A 16513-nucleotide genomic window follows, 5' to 3' on the forward strand; every position below is an offset into this window, starting at 1 on the left:
ATGTATATATATACATACATACACACACACACACACACACACACCACTGCCAGGATATGAGATATATAATTATATATATAATTATTGCATATAAGGTGATGACGTATGTTTACCTCACTTACTTTTGGTTCATAAAACTATCCTACTAAATTATTATTATTATTATGAAGCCATGCAATTACGAAAAATATAACATTAGTTATATTAAGATATGATTGACAAAATCATTATCTAGTCTCATATGGTTCTGAACTGATTAGTTGAATTGATTATCGACTAACTTAATCTTAAACTTTTCTCATTTTATAAGCAAATATTTCTAAAAATGCACTGATTCCGGATTCTCAAATGTGAATAGTTACTCTTTTTCTTACTGTGATATTAAACTGAATATATTTTGGTTTTGAACAGTTGGTCAGACAACAAAATGATATTTGAATGTGTCAAATTTGGGGGTTTTCAGCATTTTAAAAACCATACAATCAATGTCAAGAAAACAAACAATTGATGAAAGTTGCAGCCTTGTCTCACACTCGAATGTCTATATTGATCAAGAGCACTCTGGATCTTTCCATTGTTTCTACTTTAACCCCACGTGTCAAGCCAGTCAAAGAGGACTGGTGCCCTATGCTTTGAGAGACTAGAGGCTGATCCAGGATCAGAGTGACAGGTAAGGCGTGACCACGGGGGCCATGACCTGCCAACCCACAAACATGCTGTGACATCACTCGAAGGAGGTCACGGTAATCAGATTATCCCCGTCACACAGACTCACTCACCTCTGTGGGCCTTAACAACGACACTACAATTAACTCTCACACCAGCACAAGGACACGCCTTAAAAAAATATTTAACTTGGCTGTGATAAAATTAGATGAAAGCACGTGAGTGAGCCAAAAATAGAAAAACAATCCCTGTGTTGTAAAATGTTAGCAAAGCGTCAAACACACAGAGTCTATGAGCAGTGTCACGTTTTGCCTTGATGAATTCTTCTGAGGGAGAATGAAGATTCAGTCGTTATCTTACTGTAAGATTGTGTTTTTTACTGAGCGCAGAACCCGGCTGATGGAAGGCAGAGGAGAGGCTCGGGGGCCTGAGCTGCTCTGTAACCGCAGCGATGCCAAGTGGTCGGCGGCTTGAAGAGGACACCTGAGACCAGCGCACCTGGACAATGAGCTGAGGTGTAACCCAAAACTGAGATGAACCGCTGTTTATCCCCCGCGCTCTCCTTCTCTTGTTCTTTCCCATCAGTCGCCTCTCTCGCAACATACATCTCCGTTCTCTCTGGTCCTCGAGCTCATTTTCCCTCCACAACCTGATCTATTCCACCCTGTTATTCTCCCGACCTTTTCACTCTCTAACTCTGTCTCTCTCACTTTCTTTCCATGCTTCACCCTTCTGGGCATCGGCAGGCTAATGCAACCATCCCTCAGTACATGGGTGTGAGTCACAGTCTAATCACATACTTAACGATTAGCACCCACACATTTTCAGTCATCAATCGGGGTGGAAAACAGCTTCCGAGCCCTTCGTGAGACATTCCTGCACTTGTTCAGTTGCTATTTTCACACAGACAATACTCTAAATTGGGGGACTGACATTTTGTGCAGCAGCTGACAGCGGCTAGCAGCTGTATGACTCAGTGGCACAGAAGCAGTGCCCATGTCACCATGGAAAGGCAGCGTTATGGCGTTGTTGCCAAGGCTCTGCTGTCCAATACGCATCTGATCCCCCCGTCATGTTACTGTTACTGAGCCACACAGGGAGGAGGGCGACATGGAAGCAGGGTGTGCATGTTTAAGAGTGAGACTCAAGAAGACAGAGTGCAGGATAGAAGATTAGGAAACATTTGGGAAGATGAAGCAGCGAGTGTGTTTAAGCTTCACTTACTGTCTCCCTCTTTAAAAGGCCTTTAGTCAGCATCCCGCACACTCCACCCATGTTTGTACACTCCCTCCCCCATCACTCATGTCACTTGGCATAAACACACGCAGTCTGACCTCCACGTATACACACACACACACACACACACACAGAATGCACATAGATGCTCGCTGTGTTATGTCTTTGATGCACCAACAATTGCAACTGCGTCTTTAAACAGCAAGTAGCACAAAGGACCAAAAATAGCCCAGTGAGTTGCAGAGCAGAACTGCTCTCCTTGAGGAGGGGAGGAGAGAGGAGGAGGATGAGGAGCAGGAGGAGGTGCAGAGAGAGATGACAGGGAAAAGATGGCAGAAGGAGACCAGCTCTCCAGGACTTAGGCCTTCCTGTCTCTGTCTGTTAATATTCAATGACAACACTTGATAATCATCTGTAAAGTCAAGAAATGATTACGAGAAGGCGGAATGACTGTTTGTACATTTGTAAATGTCCACTTATATTTGTCCCGGTGGATTTAATAAAGGCCAATCAAATTAACTATATTACATGTCAATGTAAATTTTAGAAGTGGGACAATTAGTCAATACAACATATCACCTTATCACCTTATCCTCTTTCTCAGTGGTTAATTTGTTACTTGTATAACGTATTTCTCTTATTTCATATTTTTGTCCTGTTTTTAAGTACTGTAAAATAATTGATCTCTGCTGAAGGTGAAAGATTTTGCCATTTTAAAGGATGATAATTAGAAATGAGAAGATCGACACCGCTAGAGCCAGGAGACTATACTGTAGGAGTCAGCTTAGCTTAGCACAGAGTGGACACAGGAGGAAACAGATCTTCTACCAGCATCTCTGAAGCTGACTCAAAGCACCCCGGACAAGAAATAGTCCGGTTCATATCCGTCTGTAAAATATGAATTTTGATTTCACACTAATTTTACTTTTTGTACGGACAAAACAAATGAGTTGAAACATGTTGATTAGTGAGCTTTAGAGGTGCAGGTAATTTGAGTACCTTTGGACAGAGCCAAGCTAGCTGTTTCCCTCTGTTTCTGTTGTCTTTGTGCTAAGCTAAGCTAACTGCCTCCTGGCTATAGCTTCATATTTACCATATAGACATGAAAGTGGTATCGATCTTCATATCTAGAATCGAGAACAAGCGTATTTCTCAAAATGTCAAACTATTCCTGGAGTCTTGCAATATATTAAGTATCAACAAAATAATCTCACAAGGATGGAGAGAGGGAACTACAGGAGACCTTCTCCTCACTGAAGTCATACCTACAAGCCAAGCTGCCCTCCCAACAGATGCATTGCTACTATGGGCAACATGTGATGACATTAGCCTAAAATTGCCTCCTTCTGTCAATATCACTTTTACACCAACAAAATACTGTTGTTCATCTCATGTGTTAAGAACAGATGAACAGGGGAAAATACACTGTAATAAATCCCTTTATGAAGTTATAATATTAGACACAGCTTTCAGTTCAACGCATCATAAGTCAGCAGCTCAAACTACAATATAACCTGAAAGTTGAATCAACACCTAAACCTGTTTCAACAAAAACTGAAAATTATAACCTTCATAAAGGTATAATATATTACAGGACTGTTGCATTAGATTGCATTAGTTTTAGCTAGGTGTGTTCACAGGGGAGCTGTGTTTTGTGTATTTGTTGTGCTGCTATTTTACACATGTGCAGCCTCACATATGTACCTGGTGTTGAGCCTCTCAGCTTTAGGTTCATTATGGACCCTGGGAATTACACTGTGACAAAGAATATCTTAGTCTACTTAGTGTAAATATTTTAGCGCCTTTGGCCACATTTTGGTCATATGATAGCAGGATTATGCTTTTCAACCTGTAAAAACACCTGTTATAACATTTAAGGTCACATGATAATGGCTGAAACATCTCCATGACCACCGAGCAAACTCCATCCACTGATGAAGAGTCTCTGTGATGATAAGCCTCACTTGTTTTGCAGTACTTACTATTGCTGGACTTGAGGTCTCTGTGGATGATGGATACGAATGCCTGGTTGTGCAGGTAGTCCATCCCTGTGGCGACCTGGACCGCCCAGTTCACCAGAACCCTCGGGGGAACCTTCTTTCCAGCGAGCGCTCGGTTCAGAGCCCCGCCTCTGGCGTACTCCATCACCAAGCACAGGTTGGGCTCCCGCAGACAGACGCCACGCAGAGATATTATGTTGGGGTGCCGGAGCATCCAGAACAGCCTGGCCTCCTGCCGCACGCTCTCTGCTGTGGCACTAATATCCTCATCGGGGTCTTGCCTGGCGGCCTTTACTGCTACTTCCTCTCCCCGCCATACTCCTTTGTACACCTTCCCAAACCCACCGGCTCCAATCACCTCATCCAGGTGCAGTTCTGTGAAGTCTATTTCTAAGGGACACTCACCCACCCCGCCTGCCACCAGCCCTCCTGCGGTCAGCTGCTGGTAGTTGGCGGCGTCCCTCCTTGTGACGTAGTTACATGGAAAGATACCCACCTTGTCCTGGATCTTGCCTGTCCACCAACCCTCGTCCCCAGACACTTTGGAGTCTTTGGAGAGAACCTCAAGGAGATCCCCGCGCCGCAGGGTTAACTCCTCATCTGCTGTGGCCTCATAGTCGAACACTGCCGTCCAGAAGGGGTTGGGGTTGTTGGCGCCACAGCGGTGACCAGGGTGTGAGTCTGGGGAGCCAGAGGAGGAGATGGTGGAGGAGTTCCAGCTGCTGCCATTCTCCACCTGCACTACCGGGGCAGGGCACATCGGCGGAGGCGGGGTCATATTCGGGGCGATGGAGGAGGAGGAGGAAGAGGTAGTAGATGAGGGGGGCCCGGGCGGGATTAGGCAAGGGGGAGGCGGTGAGCAGCAGCCCCCACAGCTGGTGCAGGACAGGGGGGCTGCTGTGCTGCTCGCTCTGCCGTATGGGTTCATGGCAGCCTGACTTCTGTTTGACGCTGTAGGCCTGCCCTCGGTCAACTCAAGCACAAAATCCATACATGGCCCATTGACAGAGATGAGACGTCCTCCACCAGCAGTGGGGGGGTGAAGGGATCAGAGGATCAGAGAGCTGCAACTGCTCCCCCCCCATCACCACATCTCGCTGTTGAAACTGTGCCAAATCCTATCACCGGTTGCTGCTGTGCTGTTGCTAGGCAGTGTGTAAGTAACATGTATTCCCAAAGGCAAGTTCACTCAGGGACAATGTACATCAGGTCAAACAATGACACTCCACGAGTTTAACCTCCCCAAACCTAATTGATTGTTTCCACTATTGTTTCTTTTGGAAAGCTGCCCAAGAGACCTGAGTATTTGTTTATCTAAGAAACAGCAGGTCTGATGAAATCCTTCAGAAAGATGCCTTCAGTCTGATTCCTGATCGGTGGGTGGATTCTGGTCTCTCAATTGCTGCCTTTATTAATTAATAAAACAGTTACATACTTGTTATAAGTGTCCTACAATTGCTGTTACAATAAAGCAGAGTTCATCCAAACTAAACCGAGACCGACTCTGGGTTCATGATTTATACTTTTGAATAATTTGCCCTGATAAACACATAACCTCTTCTGAATTGAATATCAGCTCATTGAGGACAGGTGTTTTGACTCTGGGGGCCACAGAGACACGAAGAAATACACAACTGAATAATCTTAGTGTGGAATATGGACTATTTAGGCTGCCAATAAAGACATCAGTCTGTGTTTGAGCTGAGAGAAATCCTCTGAGCAAGCGTCCTCGTTATTCCTCATGCAGCCCGGCGTAGATGCACCTCCCCCGCCAGCCATCACCGTGAACACGGGCTGTTTTCTCTTCCACACTGCATTTTGAAATATCCGCGGTCCAGGCTGAATCCTACATGAGCCGGTTCAACGTCCATGAATAGCCTTTATCAAAAAGAGCCCGTCCATTTTAAGACAGCAGGGGAATTACAGAAACAAGCCGGCGGCATGTGTTCAATACAGAGCTGTAAAGTGGCACCGTGTTCAGCATCCGGCCAAGTGCGAGCACAACAAACCGGCCTCCGTCTCTGTGCAGCGGCCTGGTTCAGTCGCCTCTGCTGGGCTACATTTGAGATGGAGACGAGTCCTCGGTGAGAAAAGAAACTCTTCTTCACTGGAAACGGTAAAAGGATGCCAGCGTGTATGTCCTGTTGCCCCAAGAGCACGCATGGCATTTACGGATCGTCAATCGATAGTTTAAATGTCCACGACTTCTTTAGGAATGACAGAAACCATCACACGGCGGCAGCAAGGTGGAGAATAATGTCAACGATGGTTTGCATGGTGGCATTGCAGCATTAGCCTACAGAAGGCTCCATGATTCCCTTATAGATTGACCGAACCCCCATCTTAATAATAATAATATAGCATAATAATGTCAATAATAACAATAAAAGTAATAATATTAATAGAAACGGTTATTTATATATGTTGTATCCAGTCCCAGTTGACGTCTTCCGCCCCAAACAGCCCTACTTTAATACGTAAACAATTAGCGTTTACTGTAACCTAACCTGGACACTGGCTGCAAGATCCACCGATATCGTCGCATGGGCGTGTGGTTACATCCGAGTAAAGAGGGACCGTCCAGGTCACTGGCGAGGAACTAAAACTCGCACCCGGGACTCCGTGTTGGTGCTGCTCATCCGGCTGTCCAGAGGTCCGTCGTGTTCAAACACACTGTTCCTCCAAAGAGACGTGACATCTCGAGCACCGAGCTGTCAGTCTGTGGGCTGGCTTTGCATCCGAATACGCCGGGGTGCCGTCCACATATACGTGAGAACAAGCGCTCCCTCTGTCACCGATCTACAAAACATAGCGATGGTGGAGGCGCGCAGGCTGTGTGCGTATTTACTCCCATCACGTGTGCGCAGATCAGGGTGCAGCTCACCGTGCAGGGCGGAGAGGAGGACGGTCTGATGGTTGGAGCGAGACTAGACTGTGCTGGTGGTGAGCGAGTGCTGTTGCATTGTGGGTAATGTAGTACCTGAGGGATCTCCTGCTGACCTACATCTTTCTGGCCGCGCATTTGGCAAAAATAATTAGCGATGTTGCAATCATAAGGGAAATAATTGTCGTCAAAGTACATAATATTAATACATATAATTGGTTTATTCTACACTACAGTGCATTGCCCTATGAGCAATACCTACAATGTTTAGTGATAATGTAATACAAGGATAGAGTGATTCATTCTCACTGGAAAATGTACATGGTCGAAGGTCAGTTAAAGAGCAACAGCCCCCGCTTGCAGGGATTGAGTATGTTGCTCAAGGACACTTTGGCAGTTTGAGGCAAATAACTGAAGAACAGTGGATCTAAGATTCTTGAAATACGCTGGCGCTTCACATGCACCTTTACTGCAAAAATACTCCCTATGGGTTTTTACTTTATTATATGTATCAATGAGAGGATACATATATTGTCATCATTTGAACTGATATGCATAGGATTGTGTTCCTCAGAAAAAGACATTACAGTTGTAGAAGTAGTATTCCCACCCTTAATAATTTAAGCTACACTGCCCCCTGGTGCCTAATGATGAAACACAAAGCATTTAGTGGAGGTTCAGTATCTTTTGCGTTTTCAGAAATACAGGTGTCATTTGAGTCAAACTTAGTTCTCTATTTCTCTTCATCCAAGCAGAAAATAAGGTTTAAACAATGTTTTACCATTGTTCCAACTTTTTTTTTGGAGAAATCACTATAATTACTGCTATCACATTATCAACACCATCCTCTGGTGCAGAGACAGCTGCCGGAGCTGCAGACTTCAGAATAGATAGGTTGTAGGCTTTGGTCTGGTGTTACAGCTGATCAGACTGACTGCATTGTTGCCTTTAAGACCACAGAGCAGATATAGTTGCCGTTTGCTCCTCCAAAGATGGCTGGCTTATACAATGTTAGTTAGACATTAAATGTCTAGTTTGACTCATCAAGACATGTATGCTACATATCTTAATTTGTATGGATATAATGTAGTGTAATGTGCATGTTTACCTGACTGTTTGTCTATTTCTGTCAAAGTACATGGAAGCAACGAATTACCGAAGTCACATTCCGTGTGTACTCGAACATGGCCAATGAAGTTGATTCTGATATCAGAGGACTGATTTTGTTAAGCAGCCACAAGGTTGTGCTGTTGACTAATTTGTGTGCGATGCAAAATCAAACTGCGACCATGCAGCATGCTACATTATACAGAATGCTTCTCTAGTGTTATTTCCATGTGTTTACACTCAGATGTGGTTTCTAATATTCACAGTTAATTCCTCATATTTTCATTACACAGCCATATGGTCCACACACATGCTCTTATGTACAGTCTATGGTGTCCACACACATGTTCCTATGTACAGTCTGTGGTGTCCACACACATGTTCCTATGTACAGTCTATGGTGTCCACACACATGTTCCTATGTACAGTCTATGGTGTCCACACACATGTTCCTATGTACAGTCTGTGGTGTCCACAGGTCCACATAGTGGTAGTAACGTGCTGCCCCCTGTGTGTTACTATCAGTATGTTGCGCACAACCGGAGCTGCGCATGCGCAGTGAGCGTGCGGGTGGTTTCGGTTGAGCATTCTTGGCAACCGTCTCGCTGGGTGAACAGGCAGTCGACCGTCGGCCGCAACGAGTGTTTCCACAATGCCTGGAGATTTATTTTAAACGGAATAGGAGCCGAGCCGAAACACCGGAACGGCGTCCGGTAAGGTGTGCACTCTTTTTTGGGTTTTCTCAGAACAGTTTGAGCTGAAACAGGGCGACACATTCAAAGCGCTGGAAAAGTGAGCAGAGCAAACACCGAGAAGCAGCCGAGCAGACCAACTTCAGTGAATGCAGAGGACGAGCTCGTTACTACGTTAGTCTTTACTACCGGTAGTCTGAGCACCACCGGACACCGTCCACACACTTAGACCTCCGGGGCTACCAGAGTGGGTCTTTAGCCTCAAACACACCGCTACCCGCAACAATTCATTAACTACGAAATATTCTACAACCTTCCTGCTCATTAAGGTCCCAGTGCGCATGCCCACAGCACCGTACAGACTTTGGATTTGTAGTTTTTCTGTACCTGAGTTAATCACAGTTGTGAGGGCCAAGAGAAAACGTTAAGACTACAAGTTCCAGACAATGGGGGCTTTGTTTGGGAGCAACAGCGCTAGCCAGCTAGTTAGTCTGGACGAGCTCTGAATCTCGAGTAGTTGTGCTGCAATCGGAAGTTGTTGTTGACTGGAGATTTGTTTCAAAATGAGCTGCGAGGGATATACTTGGCTGTGCGGGTACACCTTCTTCTATACAGTCCACGGGTTACACTTGCAATCTTTTATTTTGTAGGAGTGTTGCAGTAGTTATAAATGCCACTGGTTTAATGTTTTTAATGTGATCATAAAGGAGAACTGATCGTGGTTGAACATGCAGACTTTGTTCAGGTGTCAGTGTGCACAGTAGAAATGTGTGTGTGTGTGTGCGCGTGCGTGTGTGTGTGTGCAGTCGAGCGTGTACGCAGAATGGAGAGGTGATGATGCCTCCCTCTCACAGAGATCCCCCCTTGTTGCTGCTGTATTTCCCAGCCCTCAGGAAACGACACGTCGAGTATCAGCATGATGGATCTGTCGTGGACGAGCAGCAGAGCATGGCAGCACTGCACATATTCTGGCCAACATTGACTCTGGTTGCCTCCCTTCTGGAACTAATGGAATAATTATTACCGGGGGAAATGTGAGAATGATGCCCTAATGCCTTACCCTGGTTATCCTATTGCTGAGCCTCCCGTAACAGCAGCTGAGCTGTCAGCACAATGGGGGAAGTCCTGCATGTCATTTTCCATCCGAGAGAAAATCAGATTCAGAAATATATAGTTCTGAACTGTGTCGTTAATGTTGAATAGCAATGACACGATTCTCCATATGATAAATCCAATTTCCTTTGATCGAAGGCAATGCTCCAGACTGCAGAAGTCTGTTAAATGCTCTCTGTTTATAGTTTACAGGAAGTCATTGCCATGCTTGTAATGGTTGCTTGAAAATGTTCCATATCAAATGCAAAACTGAGCAGACTCTTGCTTTCGCGGCCTGGGAACTTATCAGTTTGTACAACTCCAGTGTTGTGTGTTTTTAGCGGAAAATCCAAAGAATGTCAGTAATGACGCTTGGATCAAACCCACTGCTCCTGTGAGAGTTTCAAACATTCTCCGCCGTACTGCTCAGAACCGTCACTGTTGTATGCCACTTACTTTATTTGCTCCTTCATTCCTGTCTTCTTTCGTAACCTTCTACCTGTCCGACGAACACAAATTGATAGTTGAAGAAGAAGCTGCAGTACACGTGTAGTTCAGTACGAGTTAGTACTTCAGCTTGTCCCTGCAAGCAGTTTTTTTTGATGGATGTGTAGAATACATGCGACTTCGAAGAGATGACGCAAACCTGCATAAAGTATCAGGAAGTTCAGACAGTGATGGAGATTCATTGGAGTTAGGATCTTAAAATGCAATAACTATCTAAGTTTTATAGTTAAACTCTTTCAATCCACTTAATACAGTTGGGTTTGGTGCTTCTATAGTATAGTTTGTAATGGGGCTTTTTTACACGACATAGTCAAGGCAAGGGCCAACAATAACGTAAAGGAGCTGTATTCAACAATCTGAACATTAGTATAGCAACACACTACTGTGTGCTGTGTAAATATATAGTGAAGTAATGTCTGTGTGTCTAGTGCATGTGAGCTTTCCCTACTGGTTAGCGGTTCGATGCCCAGCTCCTCCAGTCCCTGGCGGTGTGTCCTTGGGCAAGACACTTAACCCCAAATTGCTCCCGGATGCTTAGTTATTCGTGATGGATGGGGGCACTTTGCACGGTAGCCTGCCATCAGTGTATGAAGGAGGGTGAATCACGTGTAGTGTTAAAGCGCTTCGAGTGGTCGGAAGAGTAAATGATAAAATCCAAGGTATTTACAAAACACAATGTTTATGAAGTTTTGGTTTTGGTCGGGAAAATGTGTAATTCTGAAACTGAGACAATCAAGTTAAACTTCCCCTTTCTAACCATACCTTTAGATTTTCTCCAGAGTATGTTCTGCTTCCAATACTACACCGTTTTGGAAACACTCCTGTCCAGAAATATCTGTATAAGCATGTTTGTTTCGGTATTTACGATATCACATTATCCGCGCTAATCTACGCTCACTTCATAACGTTGGTCCCACGTCACATAGTTGTAAAGCACCTCCAGCGGTCGGCTTGTAGTCGTCTCCGCCGGGTACCAGATAACAAGTCTGTGATCTTGAGGAGCATCTCATATTTTGTGCTACTTATTTCAGCGTTTCATTGCAAACAGCTGCGGGAACAAAGGATCCCGTCTTCAAACGGAGCGGAACGTGGGCCACCTGAGTTATTTCGCCTGTAAACATTCAGTTGAATCACCGTATCTTGGTCGCGGTGACTCATCAGTTGGTGGTTTTTCCCTCTTCTTCTATTCTTGACATTTTTTTCCTGTGATGTTTTTAAGGCTGCAAAAAAAAAAAAAAATGTTTTCTGGTTAAAAGTTCTCCTTTCCTAACCGCGACACATCGGCAGCCCTCCTGCTGTTTGTCATTTTGAAACGAAAAGCCTCTTGCCAGGTTTCTATTTAATCCTCAGAGGCGTCTTAGTTAAATATAAGTTAGTTAAATAAGAAATGAACAATTGTGTGTTTTCACGGTATGCAGAAGAACACACGCACACGCACTCAAACAACATCCATCACTATCATGGGGTGTTTCCTGATAGCTAAGGCTAAATATCCCATCTGGTCTGTTTCAGCGTGCATAAGTGTGTTTTCACACTTATAGTTTATAGATTTCAGCCATTGAAGTATACCGCAAACTGCTCTCCCTCTCTGATGGTTTCTTTTCTTTTTTTTTAAACCAACAATGTGACGCATTTGTAGTTCAACTCATGTCAGTGGTTAATCTGAGTGGCTCAGCAGCACGTGTCATCACACCTGCATGCAGCAGGTGTCACACCCGGGGTTGTCTGTGGTGAGCAGCTGTTTCTATTTAAGTTTATTTTAATGATTCTGTTTTCTGATATTTTTTATTTAATTGATAATATACATAACAAACCGATAAAAACTATCCTGGAGATGACCAAGCCCTCCTTAAACCTGCCACACGATCTCCAAATATTAATACTATAATAAATGATATCATACTATATATATTATACTATGATAAATAGTCAGTGTTGTCACTTTGATTTAGTAATACAGAATGATCTCGGACTAAAAACTAAATATATTATTTATTATATTATTATTTGTGTAGCAGATTCATTTCAACCAGCTGTTAAACGTGCTTTACGTAAGTTAATAAATACATTACATTAAAAAAAAACACAACAAAATTGAAATAAATTAAAATAGTCAAAAAGTATTGGACTAAAATTAAAGTTACATGACACTTTATCATATTCACATAGTATGCAAACAAAATTGTATCCACGAGAAAGAGACACAGAAACAGAAGAGAGTGACCTGTGTGGGTGACAGCCAGCGTGGATATGAAGATTTTGATTAGTTAATTATTTGATGTAGTGTAGATCTTTGTAATTATGGGGTTTAGCTGTGACCAATATAGCACCACAGTGGTAGAATAGAGTCTGTTTGAACAGGAATGGCCTCAAATCACTGAAAAACATCTCTGCAAACCTGAATGTGCAACAGGTGCAACTTGAATACAACTGAAAGCACTCTTCCAAACTGTCTTGTTTACTGTTGGACATTTCAGTCCACATTTCCTTCATCAGTTCCATGAACAAGCATGAGAAAACTTCCCTTATATATATATATACTACAAGTATATACATAGATGCTGCATGAATTATAATTTACTCAACATATATATGCAGTTATGTTGGGATTCTTGTTTAAAAGTTGTAAACAAACTCCTGCACACTGCCTAACTGGCAAAAATATGTTTATTTTCCAAGTCTCAGCGCTAGACCGTCATCAGACAAATGTTTTGTGAGAAGCCATGTTAAACAGGGAGTGGCTGCAAGTCTGCAATTAGTCACACATGTGCAATAGGAATTAGGAAGTTATCAATGCCAACATCGATTTACCCCATGACCATCACCAATATCATATATGGAGCTAGACAATGAACAGTCTATATAGTAAAAACCATATATGTGTCCCTAAATGCTTACATTAAATGGGTAGATTCCTATAAAATGAAAGATTAAAGCCCCAAAAAGAGGATTCCATCATGTTTAAACACCATAAATGAATAAATACCGGCAGTAACTGAGACAGTGTGCGAGAGTGTTATTTTGTTGTACTCCTATTCGAGGCATTCAACTGTAACAGCAGTCTAATGTAAAATGGGTCAAACACAGGTTGAAGGTGCGTCCAGCAGCCCTGCATCATACATGTATGAGTCAGAGCGCAGGCGTTACAGTTTAAGATGAAATAGCATCAGACCACCAACAGTAATGCAAAGCCCCCACTCTCTCTGATGTATGTGCCTCTCCTGAGGGTCTTATCCATAAGTCAGCATGCACGACGGTGTCAAGAGGTCAGAGATCTACAGAAAGAGGAGCACACCAATGTTTCCTGAAACAAGTCTGTGCTTTATGGCCTCCTGTGCAGCTATAAAACATTTGCTAGGTAGGCAGTTGATCTATAAAGCCTCCCTCCTCTTCTTCTTCTTCTTCTTCTCACTCCTGCAGAGGTCAGATCGCCTCGAGGTGTTGTTTACCAATCTGTGTCTTCTTCTCGGTGAAGAGGATGAATCAGAAAATCACACTTCTGCGAGTAAATGTCTTAAAATGTGCTCGCATTTGCCTAATAGCGCCGACGGTGTGCCGTTTCCATCTCTCACAGGGTAGAAGTATACGACGGCGTAGGTGTCACAGGCTACATCTTTCTAGTCCTCTCTGCTCCGGGTATGTTTGGCCGGGGTAAATATAGCCTGCATGGTTTTAGCAAGAGGATAAACACAGATGTTGAGGAGGCCTTTTCTTGCCACAGGTCGGCCTGGTCAGCGCTGGTAGCAGAGAGGAGAGAGCGAGAGGGAATGCCTCACCATCCATCCACAGCACACTTAAACAGGCTTGTTGGACTCCACACTAAGCTTTCGTCGGGGGTTACTGGATGTCTACATTTGCTACAAATCATTCCGACAGCCTGACAAAGTGCTGTACATAAAGAGTGATTCATGCATCGCTGTCCATTTAGTAATTTCAAGCGGAGGCCCTCAGATTTACGAACGGGTGTTCACCTAACAAAGAGCCTGTATACTCGGCCTTGTCAGGTGAGGGGTTTATGCTTTGATTTGTGTTTATTGAAATAAGAGGAGAAAGTTTTCACAGAAAACCAAACGTGACTGTTTGGGTTCCATCTCCATTCTCACGCCGAATCCAAGGCCATAAGGAGCAGGAACCGCTGCGATAACGGTCTATAGTCTGTGAGCAGTACTGAATGTGCTCATCTCCATAACATAAAGAGCGCTTATCTGTTACTCTCCCGCCCTTTATTATGTTCCTCTCTAGCCTGTGTTCCTCTTTCAAAGAGGACGGATGATGTGAAATGGAGTTTCAATGCTGTGCTGTGAGAGACAGTGGAGGATAGAAGCGCAAATCATGCATTTGATCTCCAGGGAACAGGCGTTTGCAAAGCATTCAGAGACACAACCATTAATATGAATTGTCGTGCCGCTAAGAGGAGCAGCGGACACCTTTCTCTCTGTAATGTCTTTATTGCCTTTAGTCCTTCGACTTCTTGTTTCTTCTATCTAGGGACTTGAGTTTGTCTGCTTCCTTAAGGCAAAGAGCGTGTTGTTGCACCTGCTTCATATCTGTCCCTAACTGAGCCCTCAAACACATGGTTGACAGGGTGTGTGTGTGTGTGTGTGTGTGTGTGTGTGTGTGTGTGTGTGTGTGTGTGTGTGTGTGTGTGTGTGTGTGTGTGTGTGTGTGTGTGTGTGTGTGTGTGCGTGCGTGCGTGCACAAAGAGCTCTGTCACACACCAACATAGCAGAGATGTTCTGGAAAGAGGAAATCCTGCATGACGGGATGAAGAAACAGCTGATTCTGTCTCCATCTGCTTTTAATGGAGTGAGGAGGAGTGAATTAACCTTGTGTGCCCCACACACATGAGCTTGACCATCACACGACTGTCAAGGAGGGCTTGAGCTCACTACCTCGCTGGTCATTTGACTCTCAGCTGCAGCAGAGAATGTAAAGGCCACGCTAGAGTTAGAGGTGATCGTCTTTTCAGGGATTGTTTTCAAGGAAAAGCCTCTCAAGCTCGGGAGTTGGTTTGTTTTTTTTGTCTTATATTATTGTCAACTGAATATCTTTTAAGGTTTTTGACTGTTGGTCGTATAAAACAAGACGTATAAAGACGTCACCTCGGACTCTGAGAAATCACGGGCACGTGTTCACTACTTTCTCACTCTTTTACAGACTAAACGAGGAATTAACAATCGAAAAGCAATTGCCAGATTAGATGATAACAATTATTAGTTGCTTCCCTAATTTCTGTGTTACGTTGACCATATGATCACACCAGGGCTGCAACTAGTTATTATTTAATGTTCAATTAATCTGATTATTCATTTTGTCTGTTTAAGGACAGAAATTGAAGTACTTCTAAAATTGTGATCACTAGTTGACATCCTAACGTTGATTATTTTGTCTTTGTATTTATTTTACTACAGGTTCTCAGCTCTAAATCTTACCAGGGAACATAAACGCACACATAGATGACTGATAGATTTTTATATTGGAATAAAAGAATGTTTGAAATGGTTGATCTAGAATGTGAATGAGAAAGTTTAAAAGCCTCAATCACTGGATCAACAAAAGACTGTAATGACCCAGCCCACTACATATGAACAATGAATCAATTCTTCATCGTAAAACATTTCAGTTTCCCTCTGCAGAGAAATAAAAGCATCTTTGTAGCCCCCGGACACCTCCTGTGAAATTCCATCTGTATTTTATTTGGAGGCGCTTGCTGTCCTCTGTGCTCCTTCTGGCTCTCTGTGCTGCAGGAAGTGAGTCCGTACCGAGGAGGATGCAAATGTGTGGTGGAGATGAGTGCTGCTATGAATCAGACAATAGTCATGGGGGCGGGGGGCGTACTCCGTCACAAAGACAGATGACCAGTTCACAGGACATGAGTAAAAACATTCCTTGTCTCTGGCATGCAGCCTATATCCTGGACTTTGTCTTTGCACATTCATCGTTGGGATGGTTAAGTATTGGCTCACCTCCAACTGCTGCTTGGGAAAAAGAAAACAGTTGGAGAATGGGCGTAACACCAAACACCATCAGGAAGCTTGTCGATAGATTTACATGTTTCCCCCCCTCAGGATGTTTTGCCTTTAGCGACATGCTCGTCTGTTTAAAACACAAACAGCCAAACACACAGTCTCGTGTGTGTGTGTGTGTGTGTGTGTGTGTGTGTGGGAATGGGTGAGTTTGAAAGATGTTTTTAGTTCTTTTTCTTCTTTTGTCTCATTGTAAAATGTTTCATGAAACCACATAAAAAGTCAGTTTTCTTTCTACTCCCTAATTTTCTGTACATGTGTGCAGAGAGGCATGCATACACACGCATACACGCATGCATGCAT

At 43.7% G+C, this 16513-nt stretch overlaps 2 protein-coding genes across 5 annotated transcripts in view; one reads left to right on the forward strand and one right to left on the reverse strand.

The window, feature by feature from the left end:
• map3k10 (mitogen-activated protein kinase kinase kinase 10) overlaps window positions 1-6808 on the reverse strand; it is a 34143-nt gene extending 27335 nt beyond the window's left edge. Inside the window, exons 1-2 of one of the 2 annotated variants that reach the window (XM_031860584.1) lie at window positions 4809-6808; window positions 3885-4769 (exon numbers count right to left, since the gene is read on the reverse strand). In XM_031860584.1, the coding sequence (XP_031716444.1) occupies window positions 3885-4769; window positions 4809-4893 (970 nt within the window). In that variant the 5' untranslated portion in view covers window positions 4894-6808. Of the gene's footprint in view, window positions 1-3884 lie in introns of both variants that reach the window. The other variant, XM_031860583.1, reaches the window with a different exon arrangement.
• A 1677-nt stretch (window positions 6809-8485) lies between these two features.
• The window catches only part of sipa1l3 (signal-induced proliferation-associated 1 like 3), a 63830-nt gene continuing 55802 nt past the window's right edge, over window positions 8486-16513 (forward strand). For 2 of the 3 annotated variants that reach the window (XM_031861369.1, XM_031861372.1), the window contains exon 1: window positions 8486-8611. The gene's annotated coding sequence lies outside the window, so the exon portion shown is untranslated. The remainder of the gene's footprint in view (window positions 8612-16513) is intronic. The other variant, XM_031861370.1, reaches the window with a different exon arrangement.

The sequence above is a fragment of the Anarrhichthys ocellatus genome, unplaced genomic scaffold (assembly GCF_004355925.1).
Source record: "Anarrhichthys ocellatus isolate YVR2014 unplaced genomic scaffold, GSC_Weel_1.0 scaffold24, whole genome shotgun sequence".
Lineage (NCBI taxonomy): Eukaryota > Metazoa > Chordata > Actinopteri > Perciformes > Anarhichadidae > Anarrhichthys > Anarrhichthys ocellatus.